General features: G+C 46.3%; 1 protein-coding gene across 3 annotated transcripts in view; it reads right to left on the minus strand.

Moving 5' to 3' along the window:
* nfil3-5 (nuclear factor, interleukin 3 regulated, member 5) overlaps nucleotides 1-17,531 on the minus strand; it is a 54,293-nt gene extending 36,762 nt beyond the window's left edge. Inside the window, exons 1-2 of one of the 3 annotated variants that reach the window (XR_014554869.1) lie at nucleotides 17,164-17,526; nucleotides 11,923-12,015 (exon numbers count right to left, since the gene is read on the minus strand). Coding sequence is in view for 2 of the 3 variants with exons in the window: in XM_083693546.1 (XP_083549672.1) it covers nucleotides 9,673-11,460 (1,788 nt within the window). In the remaining variant the exon portion in view is untranslated. Of the gene's footprint in view, nucleotides 1-7,913; nucleotides 12,036-17,163 lie in introns of those variants that run through there. The other 2 variants (XM_083693546.1, XM_083693547.1) reach the window with 2 other exon arrangements.
* Nucleotides 17,532-18,945: the final 1,414 nt, after the last annotated feature.

Here is an 18,945-nt window from a genome sequence, read left to right on the forward strand (position 1 = left end):
CTATTGTAATTACACATCATGACACACAACAATGTTGTTGACATTGAAGCTTGTGAACATCTTATTCACAGGTTACTCAGCTAAGGTTGCTGAGCTGCTAGTGGTTATTGGCCCTTCTGAAGATTCCTGTTGCCGAAATCAGATTTCAGCCCGACTGTTATGCTCTGTTGTTTCACCACATGGTGGCGCTATAGTATTGGTTGAATAGGAATAAGTGGGATCCTATAGTTGTCTGTCTGCCGCTTGCAGTCTGTTCTTCAACCACTAGAGAGCAGCAGGGTTTCATTCTGCTTGTGTTTAGAGATTGTAGAACAAGTTCAAAGTGGCAGGTGTTCTTATGAGCTACATGGATAGAAATAAACCCAATGACCCTCCTCAGGAACAAGACATCACCCCAACCCCCACCAAAACCCACTACAGACCCCAAATAAGGCCCCTTCCCCTTTCTCTTCCCCCTCTGGAAGTCCCCATCTAGGGACCACACCAGTCCCAGAGGTCATGACCCTGTCTCGCCTCTCTTCTGTGGTCAATTTTGTTGTTGTGGTTCTCAATGTTCCTCATTTCCATGAACTGGCCTCTCCCCTCTCCCCTGACCCCTGACCCCTGACAACCTCCCCCCTCCCCCCTGACCTCTCTCTCTTTCAGGAGATATACTGCTACTTTCCAGGAACCTCCGTGAAGTGAGCAGTCAACACATGGGTGTAAAGCATGGGCACAGTTTGTGAGTGTGTGTTAGAGTGCAGTGCATTTTTGTTGTGAAAACAACAACAATTGCTATATGGTCTTATGATGGATGTTTTTGTGAATTGAATGGAGGTAGTATAATAGTGTTATTGCATAAGTTGTATGTCCTTGTGTGTGTGTGTGTGTGTGTGTGTGTGTGTGTGTGTACTGTATGTGTTTTTTTAAAGTGACCCCAGTATTTCCTTTTTACTGTAAACACTCTTGACCCACATTCACCTCAGTCACATGATGTCCTCATCTTTCCCTCCTCCCTCCCTCCCTCCCTCCCTCCCTCTCTCCCTCTTTCTCTCCACTCTATCCCCTTCCTCCCCTTATCCCATTCTTAGCCACTCCATAATTGTACGGTACAATACTTCCCTGTGCAGATATGTATGTACTTGATCATCTTTGTGTGTGTGTGTGTATATAACAATGACATTAGCACCTGTGGCTTAGTGTTAGGGTGCCCCAGTGACACAGTGACTGACTAACTGGCTATTGCTGGCCTTGTGAGCAGCCTGTTGCATGGGACCTACTAACCTAGTTTAGGTGCTGCTTTAGATTACAGGAACCCTAAGCCTGGCGCGCATGTGTGTGTGTGTGAGTTGGTGTGTGTGTTGGTGTGTGTAATGGGGTTGTGAACAACTCCTCCTCTGTTCTATTTCCTGAGGTAATCACTTCCTTGTTATTGTTGGCGTTGTTCTCCCCTACCTCCTCCTGGGGCTCATGGGTATTAAGCTAATTGAGTTGCCCTGCACTCAAGGGTAGTTCAGGACAGCAACCAAGAGAGCTCTCCGACAGGGCACTCTGTACTCACCTGAACGTACAATCTAATCAGGATCAATACATTCTAGGAACAGTCTATCCTTTGTGTATCCTCTACACACACACACACGCACGCACGCACGCACGCATACACACACACACACAACGTACATACCAGGTATATACACTATACCGTCCTCAAGTTTAAAGGACACTAGGCTATTTTAGAATTAGTATATATTTTTTAAATGATTTTTAGCATTATAACCCTGTGTTTTCAATGTGTCCTTTTTCATTGTCAGAGGATACATCCATCACAGTCTGAGGAAATGGATACAATGCAGCAACATTACCAGAAAGGTGTGTTTGAGTGAAGTTATCTGTTGTGCAAAATCAATACTGAAATCTGGATTCCATAAATAAATACTTAGCTCATAGACAAACATAAAAAAATCTGGGGATATGAAATTAAATATTTAATTTAAATCTAAATCTGAGAATAAAACTTAAACACAAAAATTAAGCCCACCCGCCTCAGCAGAAATGGTTCAGTGGTCAGACAAGGCTGTCTAAACAGGTGCCTGTTAGGGTGCGTTGCCTGGCCTAAAATATTTATTTTCTTACGTTAACTTGTATGTTAAACTCACTTTATTTTGACCAGATGTATAAATCTAGTCAGATACACACACGTCTTTGTGCCCCAATGCTCTATTTTGGTCGACAGAGACAGCTGTGTTCAGAGTCGTGCGTCACCAACTCCAGCAAGTAGGACCTCAACGCACTGATCTGATCTTTGTTCAAAATGTTTTCTATTCATCCAACCGTGATTAATAACCAACCACCGTTCTTAATCAGAGCTTACCATGTGTGTCTGTGTGTCTGTGTGTGTGTGTGTGTGTGTGTGTGTGTGTGTGTGTGTGTGTGTGTGTGTGTGTGTGTGTGTATGTGTGTGTGTGTGTGTGTGTGTGTGTCTCTCTACTGTCTCTCTACTGTCCACTGTTACACAACAGTCCTGGTGGGCCTACTGTACTCCACAGCACTGTGTGTGTGTGTGTGTGTGTGTGTATGTGTGTGTGTGTGTGTGTGTGTGTGTGTGTGTGTGTGTGTGTGTGTGTGTGTGTGTGTGTGTGTGTGTGTGTGTGTGTATGTGTGTGTGTGTCTGTGTGTGTGCGTGTGTGCGTGTGTGCGTGCGTGCGTGCGTGCGTGCGTGCGTGTGTGTCTGTGTGTGTGTGTGTGTGTGTGTGTGTGTGTGTGTGTGTGTGTGTGTGCAGATATAGGTCAAGGGGAAGATTTGCTCACTTAGCTATATTGTACATGTTGAGTGGGTCGACGTGGTTGTCATGTCGTGCTGTGGCCTCTTACAGTAGAGACACACACACACACACACACACACACACACACACACACACAGTGCTGTGGAGTACAGTAGGCCCACCAGGACTGTTGTGTAACAGTGGACAGATGGAGGGCTGGCTGAGACTGATCAGAAGGAGTAATCCTGTTAATGCTCGCCATAGAGTCCATCGCTGTCAACACATGAGCCACTTACGTAACTGTAGCTGTGATGTAGGCTACTGTTGAATTATATCTACTCTTGACTAGTAATTTCAGTTGACATACATACGGTACATACATCTACTATACTGTAGATACAGGCCTTTATATATTCCTCATTCCAGTCCATGCATTACTAATGACCTCATCCTCCCGTTTCTACCTCCACTAGCCTCCTCTGACATACAGGGTGTATTAATACACCCCTTTATCCACATCTGGTTAATATGATTAAAATGATACAGATACCAAACATAATTTGGCATATATACTGTAGATACTGGGTGACAAACTGTATGTAGCACAGATATAGGTGTATATAGATTCACCTACCTTCATATGTAGGTACAATATATCTAGTCTTTGATTGAAATGTTATTCGAGGATGAAAACCACAAAGAAAACCAGTTTGACCTGTTATAATTGGGGCATAGTTGGGACAGTGACGCATTCTAGTTGTGGTGAACTGTGTATCATCTGTTTATTAGGGACTACAGCACAGCCAGGGGACATGCACTGTCATATGATGGATTGGTACATGGAAACATACTTAGGATGGTGCATACATGTACATGTGTTTGCTAGAGCAGAGGACATTCATTCTGGTATACACACACACACACACACACACACACACACACACACACACACACACACACCGTGTGAAGGGGAGGTAGTGTGTGTGTGTGTGTGTGTGTGTGTGTGTGCTTATGTGTGTCTGCCTGTTACGGCAGAGAGTCTGAGTGGTAGCCTTGTGGGAGTATGGATGAGGCAGTAGTGATTGACCTACATTTCCAGTCAGCCCTCCTTTAAACCCTCTACCTTACCCTTGCCCTCACTGACACTCTGACACAGATCGTCTCGCAACTTTGATCAAACTCTGCATCTGTCCCATGACCTGGAACATCTCTAAAGAACATATGCATGTTCTTTATATGTAATCTTTCTCTCTCTCTCTCTCTCTCTCTCCCTCCCTCTCTCTCTCTTTCTCTCTCTCTCTCGTTCAATCATTTTGTCTGTATACAGTGTGAAAACAGCAAAAGTATGTTTCCAAGTATACAGAACACAAACACACATACACACACATGCACACACGCACACGCATACACACACCTACATACTGACCTACATAATGACCTACTTTCTACATCGTTGAGACAGAGAAGTAAGGGAATGGGTCATGGCAGGCAGACAAGGCTAGCTCTCAACTTCTCAACAGGCAGACAGCCAGGCATGTTTCAGAGAAATTTCTCTCGTTTTACAAAACCCACAACCCAAAACCCCCGGCTGGCTCCATTCTCTTCCAAGTCAAGCTGACCTCTCACAAAACCGACGTTGACCTTATTCAAATCCAAAACGAGGGTTTTATTCAGACGTCGGCAGGCCAAAACATTGCACGTTGCATATAATTCCCCAGTTTCTTCTATAGTCAGTAACACTGATCTATATACCTGGTTTTAAGTCATGGGTCAGTGCAGAGTATTGAAGTACAAACTGTTCCCTTTCTATGTGACTGAATTATTCATGCTCCTGTTCCTCTCCTGCCAGTAGGATTGTTTGCGCTGAGAGAACGGCTAGCAAGTCTAGTCTCACTCCCCCCCCCCCCACCTCCTCTCTCTCTCTCTCTCTCTCTCTGTCTCTCCTTCTTTCTTACCCCCCCCCCCCCCCCCCCATCTCTAACTCTCTCCTTTTTGCACTGGACTGACATGTAACTCTATAAGGTGAAGCAGCTGGACCAGATCGTACTGTGACAGCACAGGGCTCGTACACATCGTACTTTGATACACAGCACAGCATATTTTGGACAGACACCTGAACAGAGAAAGAAACACACTCATGCACATACTCACACACACATACACACACACACACACACACACGCACACACATGCACACACGCACAAGCGCGCGCACACACACACACACACACACACACACACACACACACACACACACACACACACACACACCCTCTACACACAGACTTGCATAACACTCTCCATCACTCTCACTTGTTGTTCTCTCTAGCTTCCCTCTCACCCTCCCTCCCTCCCTCCTCCCTCCCTCCCTCTCACCCTCCCTCCCTCCCTCCTCCCTCCCTCCCTCTCACCCTCCCTCCCTCCCTCTCACCCCAGCCCTCTTCCTCTCCCCGTTCCCCTGACCTACATTCGCAGCTCTGTGGTTACATAACGTGGGCAGTGTTCATCACCGCCACACCGCAACCCAGCGCTCGCTGGCCCCGGCCACAGACTTCCCCTCTTCTACTGTGGGATTACACTGTGTAGCGCTGCACTGTGCCGGATCCACCAGACAGGAAACAGGGGAGACCAGGAGCCCAGAAACCACACCAGAGAGTCACCACCACTAACACCTTTGTGTGTGTGTGTGTGTGTGTGTGTGTGTGTGTGTGTGTGTGTGTGTGTGTGTGTGTGTGTGTGTGTGTGTGTGTGTGTGTGTGTGTGTGAGAGAGAGAGAGAGAGAGAGAGAGGGAGAGAGAGAGAGGTGTGTAGAGAGTTTTGGTGGTGGTGGTTTACCTAATATCCTGCCACTGGTCATGCCCTCCATCATGGATTCCACCTGTGTCACAATGACATATTCAAATACACAGTACCCATTCCAGCGTCTGGCCCCTGGTCGACGTCAACAAGCAAAACATGCAGGGCTTCTAAGATAATATCAGTATGAACTTTAAAGACACGTTGCATTACATAGCAGGATGTTAACAAGCCAGGTTTGAAAAACGAAATACTCCAAACAAATATAAAGGTGTGTGTGTGTGTGTGTGTGTGTGTGTGTGTGTGTGTGTCTGCTCTACAGGCCTAAATGTTCTCTGTTCTGTGCTAGTGACCTGCTCCCCCCCCTGAGCAACCAGAGAGATCTGCTTTTCGATGAGTTTATACTGCAGGCATGTGACGTAACCTCCCTTCCCTCCCTCCTTTCCTCCCCCCCCCCCCCCTCCCTCCCTCCCTCTTTCCCTCTCTCAACCCCTCACTCTGAATTCCCCCTCTCCTCATCCCCCGCTCCCTCCCTCACCGTGACCTACTTTTCCCCCTGACCTGCTTTCTCAAGCTTCCGCATACTACAGGTTTTTGAAAAAAACAGACAAAACATAAAGAGATGGAGAGACAAAGAGAGAGAGAGAGAGAGAGAGAGAGAGACAAAGAGAGAGAGAGAGAGAGAGAGAGAGAGAGAGAGAGAGAGGGAGAGGGGGGGGGGGGGACTGACCGATAGAGTCCATTACAAAACACTGCGGTTTCTACGGAATGTCACCTTGACATAGCTCAATGGCTGCCGTGGCAACCTGTAGTGTGGTATTAGTGCTGTGGCAACATGTAAGCCCAGTTAAATGGGGAAATGAGTGAGCTGTTAGTCTGTGGTGACTGACTGGGAACAATAGGGCACTGTGTTCTACTGCAGAAGTACAGACCGACATTACTACAGATACATCTACATAAGGATGATATCATCTCTAACTTATCTTTTAGGAAGTAGTGGATCTCTAATGGTTTCTTGGTAATACATGCAAACGTTTGCTAATTATGTTAGCATTATGTAATCATTTTAAGGCATTCACTTTTAGGGTTAGGGTTAGGGTTATATCACACTCCCAATCCTCCGGTGTACATGTATTAGATTACTATCATAAATTCACTTGTATTATGACACTGGAAAGTCATTTATCACTGCTAGCTGTCCCTAGTTAATTATAGTCAGTCATGACGGTCATGTAACTGTACTCTGCTGGGGCCATCGGCCAGGCTTACTTGTTATGCCATGCCTCTGAAAGGGAGCCCCGTTCCTCTTTCGTAAATCAACAGTGTGTTCCAACCAAGGTGCCAACCTGAATTCCTCCAGCCCTTCCTTTTTTTTCAGCTTGTTATATAATTTGTTATCGACACTGTGGTGTGATGCATTGTGGGACATTCTAGGACTACACATGCTTGCTAATGATTATCCAGATTATATAATCGTATGGGTGTGTGTGTGTGTGTGTGTGTGTGTGTGTGTGTGTGTGTGTGGACAATCTCATAATCATTATAGATGTGCCATTTATTTACTTTGATAGTAATATTAATTGTAATATTAATTAAAAATTAATTTACATTAATTTACACCCAGATTCTTTTTTTCTTCTGGAAATTATTGTTTAAAAGCCTGGCACCCTCATTGTGTGTGTGTGCGTGTGTGTGTGTGTCTGTGTGTGTGTGTGTGTCATATACAATAATGTTTGAAGGCATTGTGTGTGTATTGTATGGCGTATTCATAAATCCCTGCAGGCTTGTGTGTGTGTGTTGGGGGGCAGTTTATGACATGAATAACTAGGCCACCATGGTCACGTCAGCAATGTAAGAATCTGTTGCCCTGCTGGTCCACTGTGTGCCTGTGTGTCACATTGATGCTCCTCACATTTAAATTAATCCCCTCTGCTAGGAAAGAGGGGAGGGGAGGGAGGGGAGGGTGGGGGGAGAAAGGGGAGGAAGAGGGAGAGAGGGGAGAAGGTGGGGAGAGAGGAGTGATAAGGGGAGAGGGGTAGGGAGGGGAGGGAAAGGGGAGGAAGAGGGGAGGAGGAGGAGCAAGAGAGGGAACATGCTGACATACAGAGGCTATTCTGGTTGTATCTGTGTGGATCTTAGCAACCTCATTTAGAATAGGCAAGAGGGACAGTGTGTTCTCTATCGGGATTGGATTTGGAGTGGATTGGTCTGGTAAGGTGTGCCATCTTCACACTTGATTGAAACCAAAAGTTCTTCTGTACTCTCAACGGTCCATGTAAGACCATGTTATGGTGTAAACGTGTGCATGGTGTACTGTGTGTGTTGCACAGTGTCAACAAGCAGTGAAGAAAGCTCAAGAACAACGTGAGAAACGTCTTATTCTTTCATGGAAATTCAATGTCCTTTTATTTGTCTTTCAATCTTTCAAAAATCAAAATAAGTGTTTTCATGTCATAAACATTTAGCGACTCGTGAAGTATAACAATACAGTCACCTCTGGACAAGTTTTCATAAAACCGTCCGTCGAACAACAAACAAACATTACACAGTATCACGAATGTAGGGAGGAAACAACAATACGTGCGTACGCATCACAACGAGGAGCATCTTAGGGTAAAGGACACAAGGGGACGGAAAAACACACATTAACAGGAAATAACTGAATAAAATTGAAAAAAATATTAATAATAATAACAATAATAAAGTAATAAAATAGGTAATAAAATAACAACAGTAGAGAAATAACTTTGTAATTATACAACGATGGCCAACGGCAGGCACCTGGAAGTGAGACAGTTAACTTGTACAATCTGTATGACCCACTGCAGACAGAGAAACTCAATGTAAAGGTTAAGACTTGGGGGGTCAATGGCCTAAGCAGCTAAAAGAGGCACCTCTGAGAAAGAAGAGAGTAATTTTTGATTCGTAGGACATTGGAGAAAAACGTGTTTTTCTTTGTTCGTGTCGTCTAAGTAACTATTGCTGAAAAGCAGAGTGTATGGCCTTGTGATATGTCAATTACTGGGCTTAACAGTTGGGCCTTGGGTCAGTAAGAGAAGGTCAATCATCAGGATCTTTTGCTCAGCATAATGTATCTGTTTGTTATGAATGACGCCATTGTTGTTACAACAGTGATGACATCTTTAGGTATGGGGCCTTGTGACACGAGATCTGCAGGAGGGGAGGTTTCTAGCAACTGTGGATCATACAGACTTTCAGAGAAATAAAAATAAAAACTTGAGGCATTTCATTGACGATATAAAGACTGTACAGGAACTCCAAACAAGGACAAACTGATAACTTTTCATGTCCACACTTCTATTTCCTCCTCAATGTTTTTTCTTGTTTTTTTCTGTTTTCTTCTTAAAATATATTTAAATATATGCAAATGTATATATCACAGTAATGTACAATCCAAGTGCTTGAAAAGAAAGTGATCTGCTGAGCAGAAGAGGAGGGGGGGAAGGGGTCGTGGGGTGTAACGGAAACTGGTTTGAAAGGGAGGAAGAATGGAACTCTTTGTTGAGGGGGGGGACGGGGACGTATTTCTTTGGTCAAGGGAATGTTCCCAGAATGCCAGGCTGCGGGAAATATGCGATAATGGCCACCCACCAAGTCAGGGAGACAGATAGCGGCCACGCAGTACACCAGGGGCACTTGAGAGTTCAAACCAGGCCTCCGCTCCGAAGCATTCTAATGTCAACCACCATCCATTGTGATGCAATGTTCTTTTCGGAAGGAATAAAAAAAAAAATATCACAGGAAGAACAGAAACAAGAGTTCCATTCCGTCTCTCCCCCTTTCGACACCTCTCTGATCCAATGAGTGACCCATTGTTACCGTTGTTAGTGAGGCGTGGAGGGAGGGAGTGGAGGTCTGTAGAAAAAAAAATGGGGCACAGTGAACCGTGACGTCGAGCCACATCCGAGCCACACATCACACTGCCTACTGAGCTAAACTGTCTGGCAGGGTGGCGGCGGGGGATGTGAGCATTGGATATCTGTTCTGTTGCTATCATGGTGGTCTGTTGGCATAGTGGTAGTGTGCTGAGACACCTGGTAACCCAGCAGGAGGTCACCGTGGCGATATCTCAGAGTCAAGTCTTACTGAGGGGGACGAGCTGTTCTCGCTCTCCCTAATCGTGCCTCTTATTCTGGGCGTTCCGCCTACCGGATCCCTTTTTCCCGCCTTCCTTCTTCGACTGGGATTCCTGCTCATAGTACTCGCTCTCTGCCTCTTTGCTCTCCCCGTTGCCCTGCCCGCCCTGCTGGTTGCTGGGGAGGGCCAGGTAGGGGTGCTGGGGATGGGTAGGGGAGGGGGACGCGGAGAAGGAGCTGCTGATGATTTGTGCGTCGCCCTGATATCCAGCCACCCCATTGGACAGCGCTCTGTATTTGAGGCGGAGCTTGTGGGGGAGGTAGGTGCCTCTCACCTCCTCGTGGCTGTCCTCGCCGTGGCATTGGCCGGCCGGGGCAGCTGAGGCGGCGTCCTGTAAAGACGCCCCCTGGTGATAGCTGCTGATCTCGGATGAGGAGGAGGAAGGGGACTCGTCGTCTGTTGAGCCCTCTTTGTCTGAGCTCCTGGGGTCCCCGTCGCTGGATGAGGTGTCCTTCCCAGAGGAGTGCTGGTAGTAGCCCTCCACTCTGGGGCCGCCCTCGTAGGTCAGAACTGGGGGCTCCTCGTCCAGGGTACTGAGGTAGGCTTGGTGACGCTGGAAGGAGTGGGACTTGCCCTCCTCGCTGCTGTGGAGGAGCTCAGGGGCGAATGGGTTCTTGCCCTCCTTGTGACTCTCCTGGTTCTGATAGCCATAGCACCTCTGGACCTCATGCTGTTGTTCCTGCTGGTCATGAGCTCTGGACTCTTGTTCCTCTGTAGAGTCCCCTTGACCATTGCTGTAGTCATAGGGAGTGGAGTCCAAGATCTTCCTCTCCGTCCTCTCACCCACCTCTGTGATGGTCTCTGAGCTCTCAGACTGCTTGGAGGAATGGCTGCCTGTTTGGGCCATGTATGCCCCAGACGGCCTGCTCTGCTGGGCCTGGGCTGCAGCCTGTTGGTCCATGTCATCGGTTCTCTGGTTCTCCATGTAGGAACCGCTGCTGGAGCGGTAGAGGATCACACCCTCCTGGTGATGGTGCTGATGGTGCTGGTAGTCCATGGCACAGTCGACCTCTTGGGACCTGTGTTGATGGTGGCCACTGAAGACACCACTGGGGATCCCATTGGACTCCAGTCTGCCCATGTCCATGTCCATGGCTGTGGACTCCCTCTTGATCTCGTCGTAGCCCATGGGTTCGGGGCTGTCTCTGGAGGAGCCGTCGGACATGTCCGAAAGGGAGCCGCGGGGGGAGTACTTGGGGAGGGGGGTGTGGCGCTCCCCCCGGCTGGACTGCTCCGCCTCGGATGAGTCCGAGTTCAGCATCACCTGGGAGGCACTGGAGTAACCGCTGCTGGAGAAGTAGGGGTTACTGGAGGGGGCGCTGCCGTTGACGTCGCCGCATTCGCCGCTGGCAGAGCTGTTGGTGATCAGCTGACTTTTCTCCATGTAGGAGGCGGTGCTGATGAGGCCGAAGCGCAGCTTCAGCTGCAGGAGCTCCGTCTTCAGACGAACGTTCTCCTCGTTCAGCGCCATTACGCGGTTCTCCAGCACCATGTCGTTGAGGCGGCGCTTCTCCCGGGAGCGCTTGGCGGCCTCGTTGTTCTTGCGGCGCTTCTCCCAGTAGGAGGCGTCCTTCTTCTCGTCGGAGATGAACTCGCGCTTGCGTCGGCAGCTCATGCTGTTCTTGCTGCCTTTGCCCTGGCGGCCGGAGCGTGGGCCGTCATCGGGCATGGGGGACGGGAGACTCTCGCTGTAGTTGGAGTAGGTGTCACAGTCGAGGTTGTTGTTGTCGCCATGCGACGTGAGGTGAAGACTGAGACTTTCCATCGTTGTCTTGTTGGGGCCAGATTATAGATCTGGCTGTGAGGGCAAAGGGGGTGGGGAGGATAAGTACTTTGTAGAGCGAACTGTTTTTCCTTGGAGGTTTTTGTTCCTCTAAGTCGCAGGATCTGCGAAAAACTCTGGATGTGGTATTTGAGATCCTCTAAGGGAGAACCTCATTGGTTTAGTTGTTGTAAAAATATGGAATTGTTTTTTTATTATCAAGCGGCGTTCAAGTGTCCAAACTCTCTAAAAAGATCAAGAAGAGGTGAAACTCAACAAAAACTTCACTCATTGAACTAGTGTCCCGAACTTGAGCTCAGAACTTTTTCCTCAAAAGTAGGCTTCGATAATCCCTGGAGCCTGGGTGGAAGTGGAGTGTGGCAAGTCTCTCTTTATTCTTCCTCCACTTGATTCGTTGTTAATCTTTACCAGAGCTTCGCTGCCAGTGCTGTGCCCTGCTTCCACTGGGCGTCTTACTCAACATGTAGGTCACTCTTGTCTACTTCTGGGTTTTTCCACGGCTCAATACTCCCCAGGGGCCCAGTTTCAGTGCTGCTGCTTGCTCATGAAGAAACACACTATAGAGAGAAAGAGAGAGAGAGAGAGAACATACATTAGCTTCTATACATATACATTTAATATGACACACACAGCTATGTGCAGTATATGGCAGACGTCACACACGGGGGGGACACAATGTCCCATAATGTGATCAGTCAGGGAATTAATGCGTTGAAATTACGTGAACATCAATGCAATTATTGCATTACAAACTACTATTGATCCTACAGTACGTCTCTGGCATTTTTGCCCTTGGTTGTTACATGACAAAGAGGCATAATCAAAGTTGTGTAAGATTTCAACTCGGATTCAACTTAAGACATTTTGTTTTATTGCCTTTCACAAGTTATAATTATTATCATTATTGTTATTATGTGGCCTGTAACCAGTTGCCAAAGACAGGAGTTACAGCTCTCATGGATACATTTTACATTTGTTTGTCAGATGTTCAAAAAACCCCTTTGAACATCAAAAGAGAATGACGAATAAGGAGTTAGCGGTTAAGAACTAGCAGTACTTTTATCAGAGCTCCGGGGAGCGAGGAAGAGGGAGAGGGAGGGTGAATCGGGCACAGGGATGGAGGAAGGGGGGCAGCGCCCTGGCGGAACAAGCTGTACGATTTCCAGAGGAATATAGGTCAGCAGAGTATGAAAGCCGGGGGGGTCTCGCTGGCGGAGCGGAGGGCTGAGCCGAGCTGTGCTGCAGAGCTGTTGCGTAAGACACTGCACTGTCACAGTCACAGTCACATAACCAGGAAAACTAGGGACAGACTCCAGAGACAGACTGGCACTCTGAATGAGGGGGAGGGGAGGGAGGGGGGTAGGCAGGAGGGGGTTGGGTTGGGTAGTAGGACAAACTTCTTATTAAACCTCGCTGCGGCAGGCGATAAACTACGTCGATCTGGCTGCAATGGCCCATCTGTCACACAAGAGCCAGGGTCTGTGTTTCTTTATCAAATGCCAGACAGCTTGGTATTACACAACCCACCGACACTGCAGTTATTATTGAGTGCACTGCCCACGGGATGCCTTTCCCAACATCCTTCCCCATAAGTCAACAACAAAGTTGCATCGTATGCAGTTGGGTTGACTCATCGCCACGGTTACATAACCAGACTTTTGTTTCAGTCACGGCGATTAATAATGCATCGTTTAACGGAGCGACCTTCTGCAATGTGTTCTCCTGCATTTTCTCTACAGAAAACCTGATCTGTGACACAACACACAACCTAATAATCAAGGTCATTAGTACTGAGAAAGAATCACTCGCCGGTGCCCGTATTATCAAGCAACACCCAGAGCAAACATTACACATCTGTCAAAACATTGACACAGTCTGCTGTCGTCACTGATGCTGATGAAAGATCCAAAAAGCTCTGATGTAATCTCATAGTCTGTTTCTTTATTATTGCCATATTATTGATTCAGATTTGAGTTGAGTGGTGAGAAAAGGGACCTTGTAGATCAGTAACAGACATTTTGGCAAGATACTTATTTTTGTTGTTTTACAATGTGTTTCCAATATAACATATGTATTGTGTTTTATATGCCTTTTTGCAACAACCACTATAAATACCACCCGGCATCTATTAATAATTGAAAAATAAATAAATGAGGGTTTAAGGCTTTTTGGGGATCTCTTAATGAATTAACCTGGTTTCACTCTCACCTCTCAGACTACAGAACACGGCGTAATCGCAACATAACCACTTAATCTGGCGAGTTATTCAAGTTTCCCTCATCACAGAGTGCCTAAAACCATGTTACATAATAACCACACCGGCAGCCATTATTTTTCTCTGTCGCAGTTTAGCTCCTCTCCCCAGCATTGCATAATATCCTCAGCTACAAAGTTAATCTACAGCCTGGGAATTAAACAATCTGAACGACCAATTCTAATTCTAGACTTCCATCATACGTTCCTTCATTCGAGCAATTTTTGTCTGCGTTTTTTTTTTTTTTTTTTTCTAACCAGCCACAATGGCTAGAGGAATCGACTAGGAAACCGCACAACGTGGGAAAACTAAACGTTCAGGCACCGTGCAGTGTTTCCATAGGCTTTGGAAAAGGGGGTGCGCCAAAAAAAAGCGGGAGGTAAGTCTGCGCTGTCCCACTGACCGAGAAACAGCGCAGCGCTATCTATCTTTCCCTCTATCTCGTCCCCTCCCTCGCAGTCCTACTGCCTTAGTTCATGGCGCAACGTCAAAGGCGGGAGTAGTGGGGGTTGCGAGAGAGGGGACGAGATTGAGAGGCAGGGAGGGATAGAGAGAAAGATAGAGAGAGAATTAGAGTGCGTTCTAAAAATAGAGCGATAAGGGGTACGGCAGGAGGAAAAAAGAAGGGGCTAGAGGAATTCGATTGGTGGACATTTTACAGACACTGCGGTACGTGAAAAAAAAAAAAAAGAATGAAAAACGGAATACGTCAGAAGCAGAAAATCGGATTATAAAACCCCAATGGTTCATATGCAACATTAATTCCTTGATACTCTCTTTGACTCCAGGGGGTATTTGCCGCGATAAACAGGACGCATTAGGGACGATTGAAAAATAGGGGAAATAGCATTGACGTCAGAGCAGCACACCCATATTCAAGCCAGAAGCAAGCATAACAGCTTCCAAGAACTGATGATGTTGTCCTGTTCTGAATGTCACAGTGACAAGCTTACAAGCAGGTCTTGTGCAACACATGCACATTGGCGGTGCCTACAGGCACACGCACACACACACACACACACACAGGTGAGGAATAAGCACACCATAGACTTTGCATTCCGCAAGGTATGCGGCTGCAAATAGGCACAAACACATCTTTTGACTTAACTTCTGTTGATCGCTAGCATATTCAGAGACATAAGAGTCATCATTCCCACACATTTGTTGAGTCTAGTGTAATGACTCACAGGGCATGGTGATGTCATCAGTGAGTTTTGGCTGAGGGGAAATGGGAAACATGAGCACACAGCCAATGTATCTCAGGCGTTTGCTTGTTGCTCTGCCTGGGAGTGTTGCACCTTTGACCCTAGGCAAGTCTGAGTAATGTGAGGCATCCCTTTTTCCCCCCTCCATCTCCTACACATGGGCCCAGGAGCCACCCACTCTCACACACACGTGGAGGGGGCCCAGGATCCTCCATTTTGGCCCATGGCTTTGTCTTCCTAGAAGAGGAGCCTGAAGCAACACCTAGTTCTATATTAGCAGATGTCTTGTCAGTCACACGTGCTGCTCTTGCACATGCTAGCCCTGTTGCTAGTACCCGCCCTCTAACTGTTTCTAGGCACCTTCCAAGGCAACATGGCCGATTATTATCTATTTCACATTATTCTTGAGTTCTTTGTCCAATTTGAAAATAATTGGCACCCTTGTTGCAGTGTGTGTGTGTGTGTGTGTGTGTGTGCAGGTAAAAGGTTTTGATTCAGCAAACTCTCGCAACCTCCCCACACAACTTCCCGTAACCAATGAAAGATAAGTGTCGACTCGAGTGATTTAACTGCATCTGTCTTACAGGAAGTAACATGGACCTCTGCCCGATGCATTATTCAATTACAGTATTAGCCCATCTCTAAGGGCTATATCCTGAAGGCATCTTTGTTTTCCTGTAGGCCCCTGTAAGTCTATAGGCATCGTTCAAGGTTATGACCTACTCAAGGGAGAGTCAGAGAGCTCAGAGCTCCCTCAGATTCCAAAGAGGTTTACACAGGGAGCGGTAGAGGTCAACTAAGTATGAACACAAATGTTGTGTTTTTGCTAATGCTGATATCCTGCACGGCCACTGACAGGCACACAAGTAGGTCAAAGTAAACAAAGTTGGAGGATAGCATTTGAGGAGACTAATTTTTTCCGCTCTCCTATCCTATCCTTAGTTCATGTTACAGTGAACTTACGGTAGGGTCAAAGTCTTGGCTTTTAGCTAATATCTCCAGAGTCCAGTCTGACCTACATTTGGGGGACTTGGAGAATCCTACAGCATGCAGGCAGACTGTTCTGAACCCAGACCAACTGGCAGTCTGAATCAGCTGCTGGCAAGGGGTTTCCGCCGAAAGCATCATATCCTGGACACTCACCACGACCTCATTGTTTGATTATTATTCTAATTACGCAACACAGCTAGGGCCAAGATCCCACGGGAAAAAGCTACTTCGTACAGACTGAGCAGGGACATAAGCAACTTGAGATTTATGCCTGTAAAATTAAAAGTGCTATAAACATAATTGTGTATTTATGTATTTATATTTATGTATTATTTCCTAAGTTATAGGCTATAAATAAATATGACTCCAGTGTCTGCTGGAGTTATATAACATGTCAGAAGGAGGTCATCGTTGGGAACGGTATGCCCCATTGGTGACGGATGGATACCTCGCTTAGACAAACATCACTATGGCACGTAGGCCAAGTGAGGAAGGTCTCAATGAATGTTTTAGTCTAGTCTGTACCTTATTTAGAAATCACCGTTCTAATATGAGATATCTAGATCTAATCAGGCTACAATGATACATCTATAGGGCTAAATAAAATAGGTCCATACACCTGTCATTTGGACAAATTCACCGCGCACTATTTTGAACCACTAAAGACATATATAAAATATCATGAAATACTTTTAAAAATAAATAGAGCTTTATATTAGGCTAAAGTTTCGGTAAAAACAGACAAAAGGGCACCTCGACGAACTGGTTACAGTTGCATGGTAGTGCACCAATAACAGGCTACAACCCCCATCCCCTTGAAAAACACCACGGGGAAAAAAAAGCCTCGCCTTGACAAGGAGCTCAACTGAGCAACAGACCACGCGTTACAACACCACAGTAGCCTACCCATCACTGAAAACACTGTGTCTGGTGTAAAATTGTAAATTCAGCAAATATGTTGAAACTATAAATGGACACTTTGTAGCCGCGAAAGGAACGTGTTCTATAAATAAAGCACATAATGCCTCAAAGTCACGGTTGGCTACCGGTAGGGGCGAGTGGCCATGTGAACAATACAATACCCCGTACATAAGCATCATGGCTCAATCTGAGGACACGCACAGGCTAATCATTTAAAGCATTTCAATATGAAAATATTTCATTGTTCAATAATAAGCGCAATGGTTTGACCATTTACGCACATAACTCGGCACAAAACACCGCACTACAACGTACCTTTTGTAAAGTGACGTGTCTCCAAAAAAAATCGCAATGCCGACACAAAGCTGTCTCCTTCCGCAGTTGAAGTTCGTGTCCTCTAATTCCCTTTTCCTTCTTTTCTTGCGTTTGAAATGGAGTTTCGTCTGGAACAAAAAAAAATACTTCGCTGTAGTCTTTCTCCGCTCTCACTTGCTCTCAGGTTAGTCTGTCGGTATGTAGTACACTGGATGCTGTGTCTCCCCTTTCTCTCTGAGTCCTTGTGTTATGTTGGGAGCTTGCTCCAGTTCCTCTCCCTCTCCCCTCTAGAATGTGTGTTAGTAGGTCAGTCGTTGCGTAACAGCTCTTTGGCTGCCTCGTCACGTTTTTTTGTTCTCTCTCTCTCTCTCTCTCTCTCTCTCTCTCTCTCTCTCTCTCTCTATCTCTCTCTCCCTCTCTCTCTCTTGCGCGCTCCCTAATTGCCCCCACCGCTCCGTTCCCTTGTCCTCCCCCTTATGCAATGAAATTTCACGGCAGGGGGCCACGAGGTAAAAAAAGGCCAGACTATTCAAACGTAGAGAAACGATTTCCACAGACAGTAGGTTGCTCAAAGAACAAGAGAGACAATTAGTTGGAGTTAGAAACCCAAACATCATGCTATTTTTGTTTCTTTGTAGCAAGGTGTGTGAGTGTGTGTGTGTGTGTGTGTGTGTGTGTGTGTGTGTGTGTGTGTGTGTGTGTGTGTGTGTGTGTGTGTGGGTGAGAGAGAGAGAGAGAGAGAGAGAGAGAGAGAGAGAGAGAGAGAGAGAGAATAACAAAGAGGGGGGGGGGCTCACAGAAAAAGGAGCATGTTTTGGTTTTCAAATTTGATTGCACAACAACTTCAGTTACATCATAGCACAGCCTGTTACAACATTCAAGTCATTTTCAGCAGTAGCACACAGGGGTGAAAGAAACAAAAGGTTTATCGTTACATATCCACTATGGCCACCCTCTGAAGTCCAGTCTTGCCTTGACATAGAGGATAATGAGATTACACAATAAACCTCCCTTTTTGACCTTATAGGTATGATTTGTTTCAAACACACACCAGTTGAATTTGCTATGCAGCCTTGTAAAGGTCACTGACTTCAAGGGGCTTTTCAGTAAAAGAGTAGTGATTCTAACGTCCATTAGATAATCAGACTACGCCTACGGCTCCTTCAGCCATAGCTTTGATCTTGAAATTCTCTCCCTGTGGTACAAAAATGAAAATGAAATTAGTTTCAATCAAGTTGGCATGAATGACGCCAGTACATAATTAAGACCCAAAACAGTTAGTCTCAGTAAATTAAGAAATGCATCACACTGTTCATTGAAGTCATGTCGTATGTCATTTTTAGTGTCTTTCCATATTTTTTTTATTATTACTTTATCACGTTGATCTCATATATCTGTGTTTAGGTTTTCACACACACACACACACACACACACACACACACACACACACACACACACACACACACACACACACACACACACACAGAGACACACACACACACACACACAGTGTAGAGAAACTAATAGTGAAAGACATTTAGTAATAGCAGGTTGAGGCGGGGGAGTTTCTATATGTAAAGGGTGATTTAGTCCCTCAGCAGTTTGAGCTAGGGTTAGGGTTAGGGTTGGGGTTAGGGTTAGGGTTGGGGTTAGGGTTAGGGTTAGGGTTAGGGCTAGGGTTAGGGTTAGGGTTGGGGTTGGGGTTGGGGTTAGGGTTAGGGCTAGGGTTAGGGTTGGGGTTAGGGTTAGGGTTAGGGCTAGGGTTAGGGCTAGGGTTAGGGT

This window comes from Argentina silus (genome assembly GCF_951799395.1).
Source record: "Argentina silus genome assembly, chromosome: 22".
Classification (NCBI taxonomy): domain Eukaryota; kingdom Metazoa; phylum Chordata; class Actinopteri; order Argentiniformes; family Argentinidae; genus Argentina; species Argentina silus.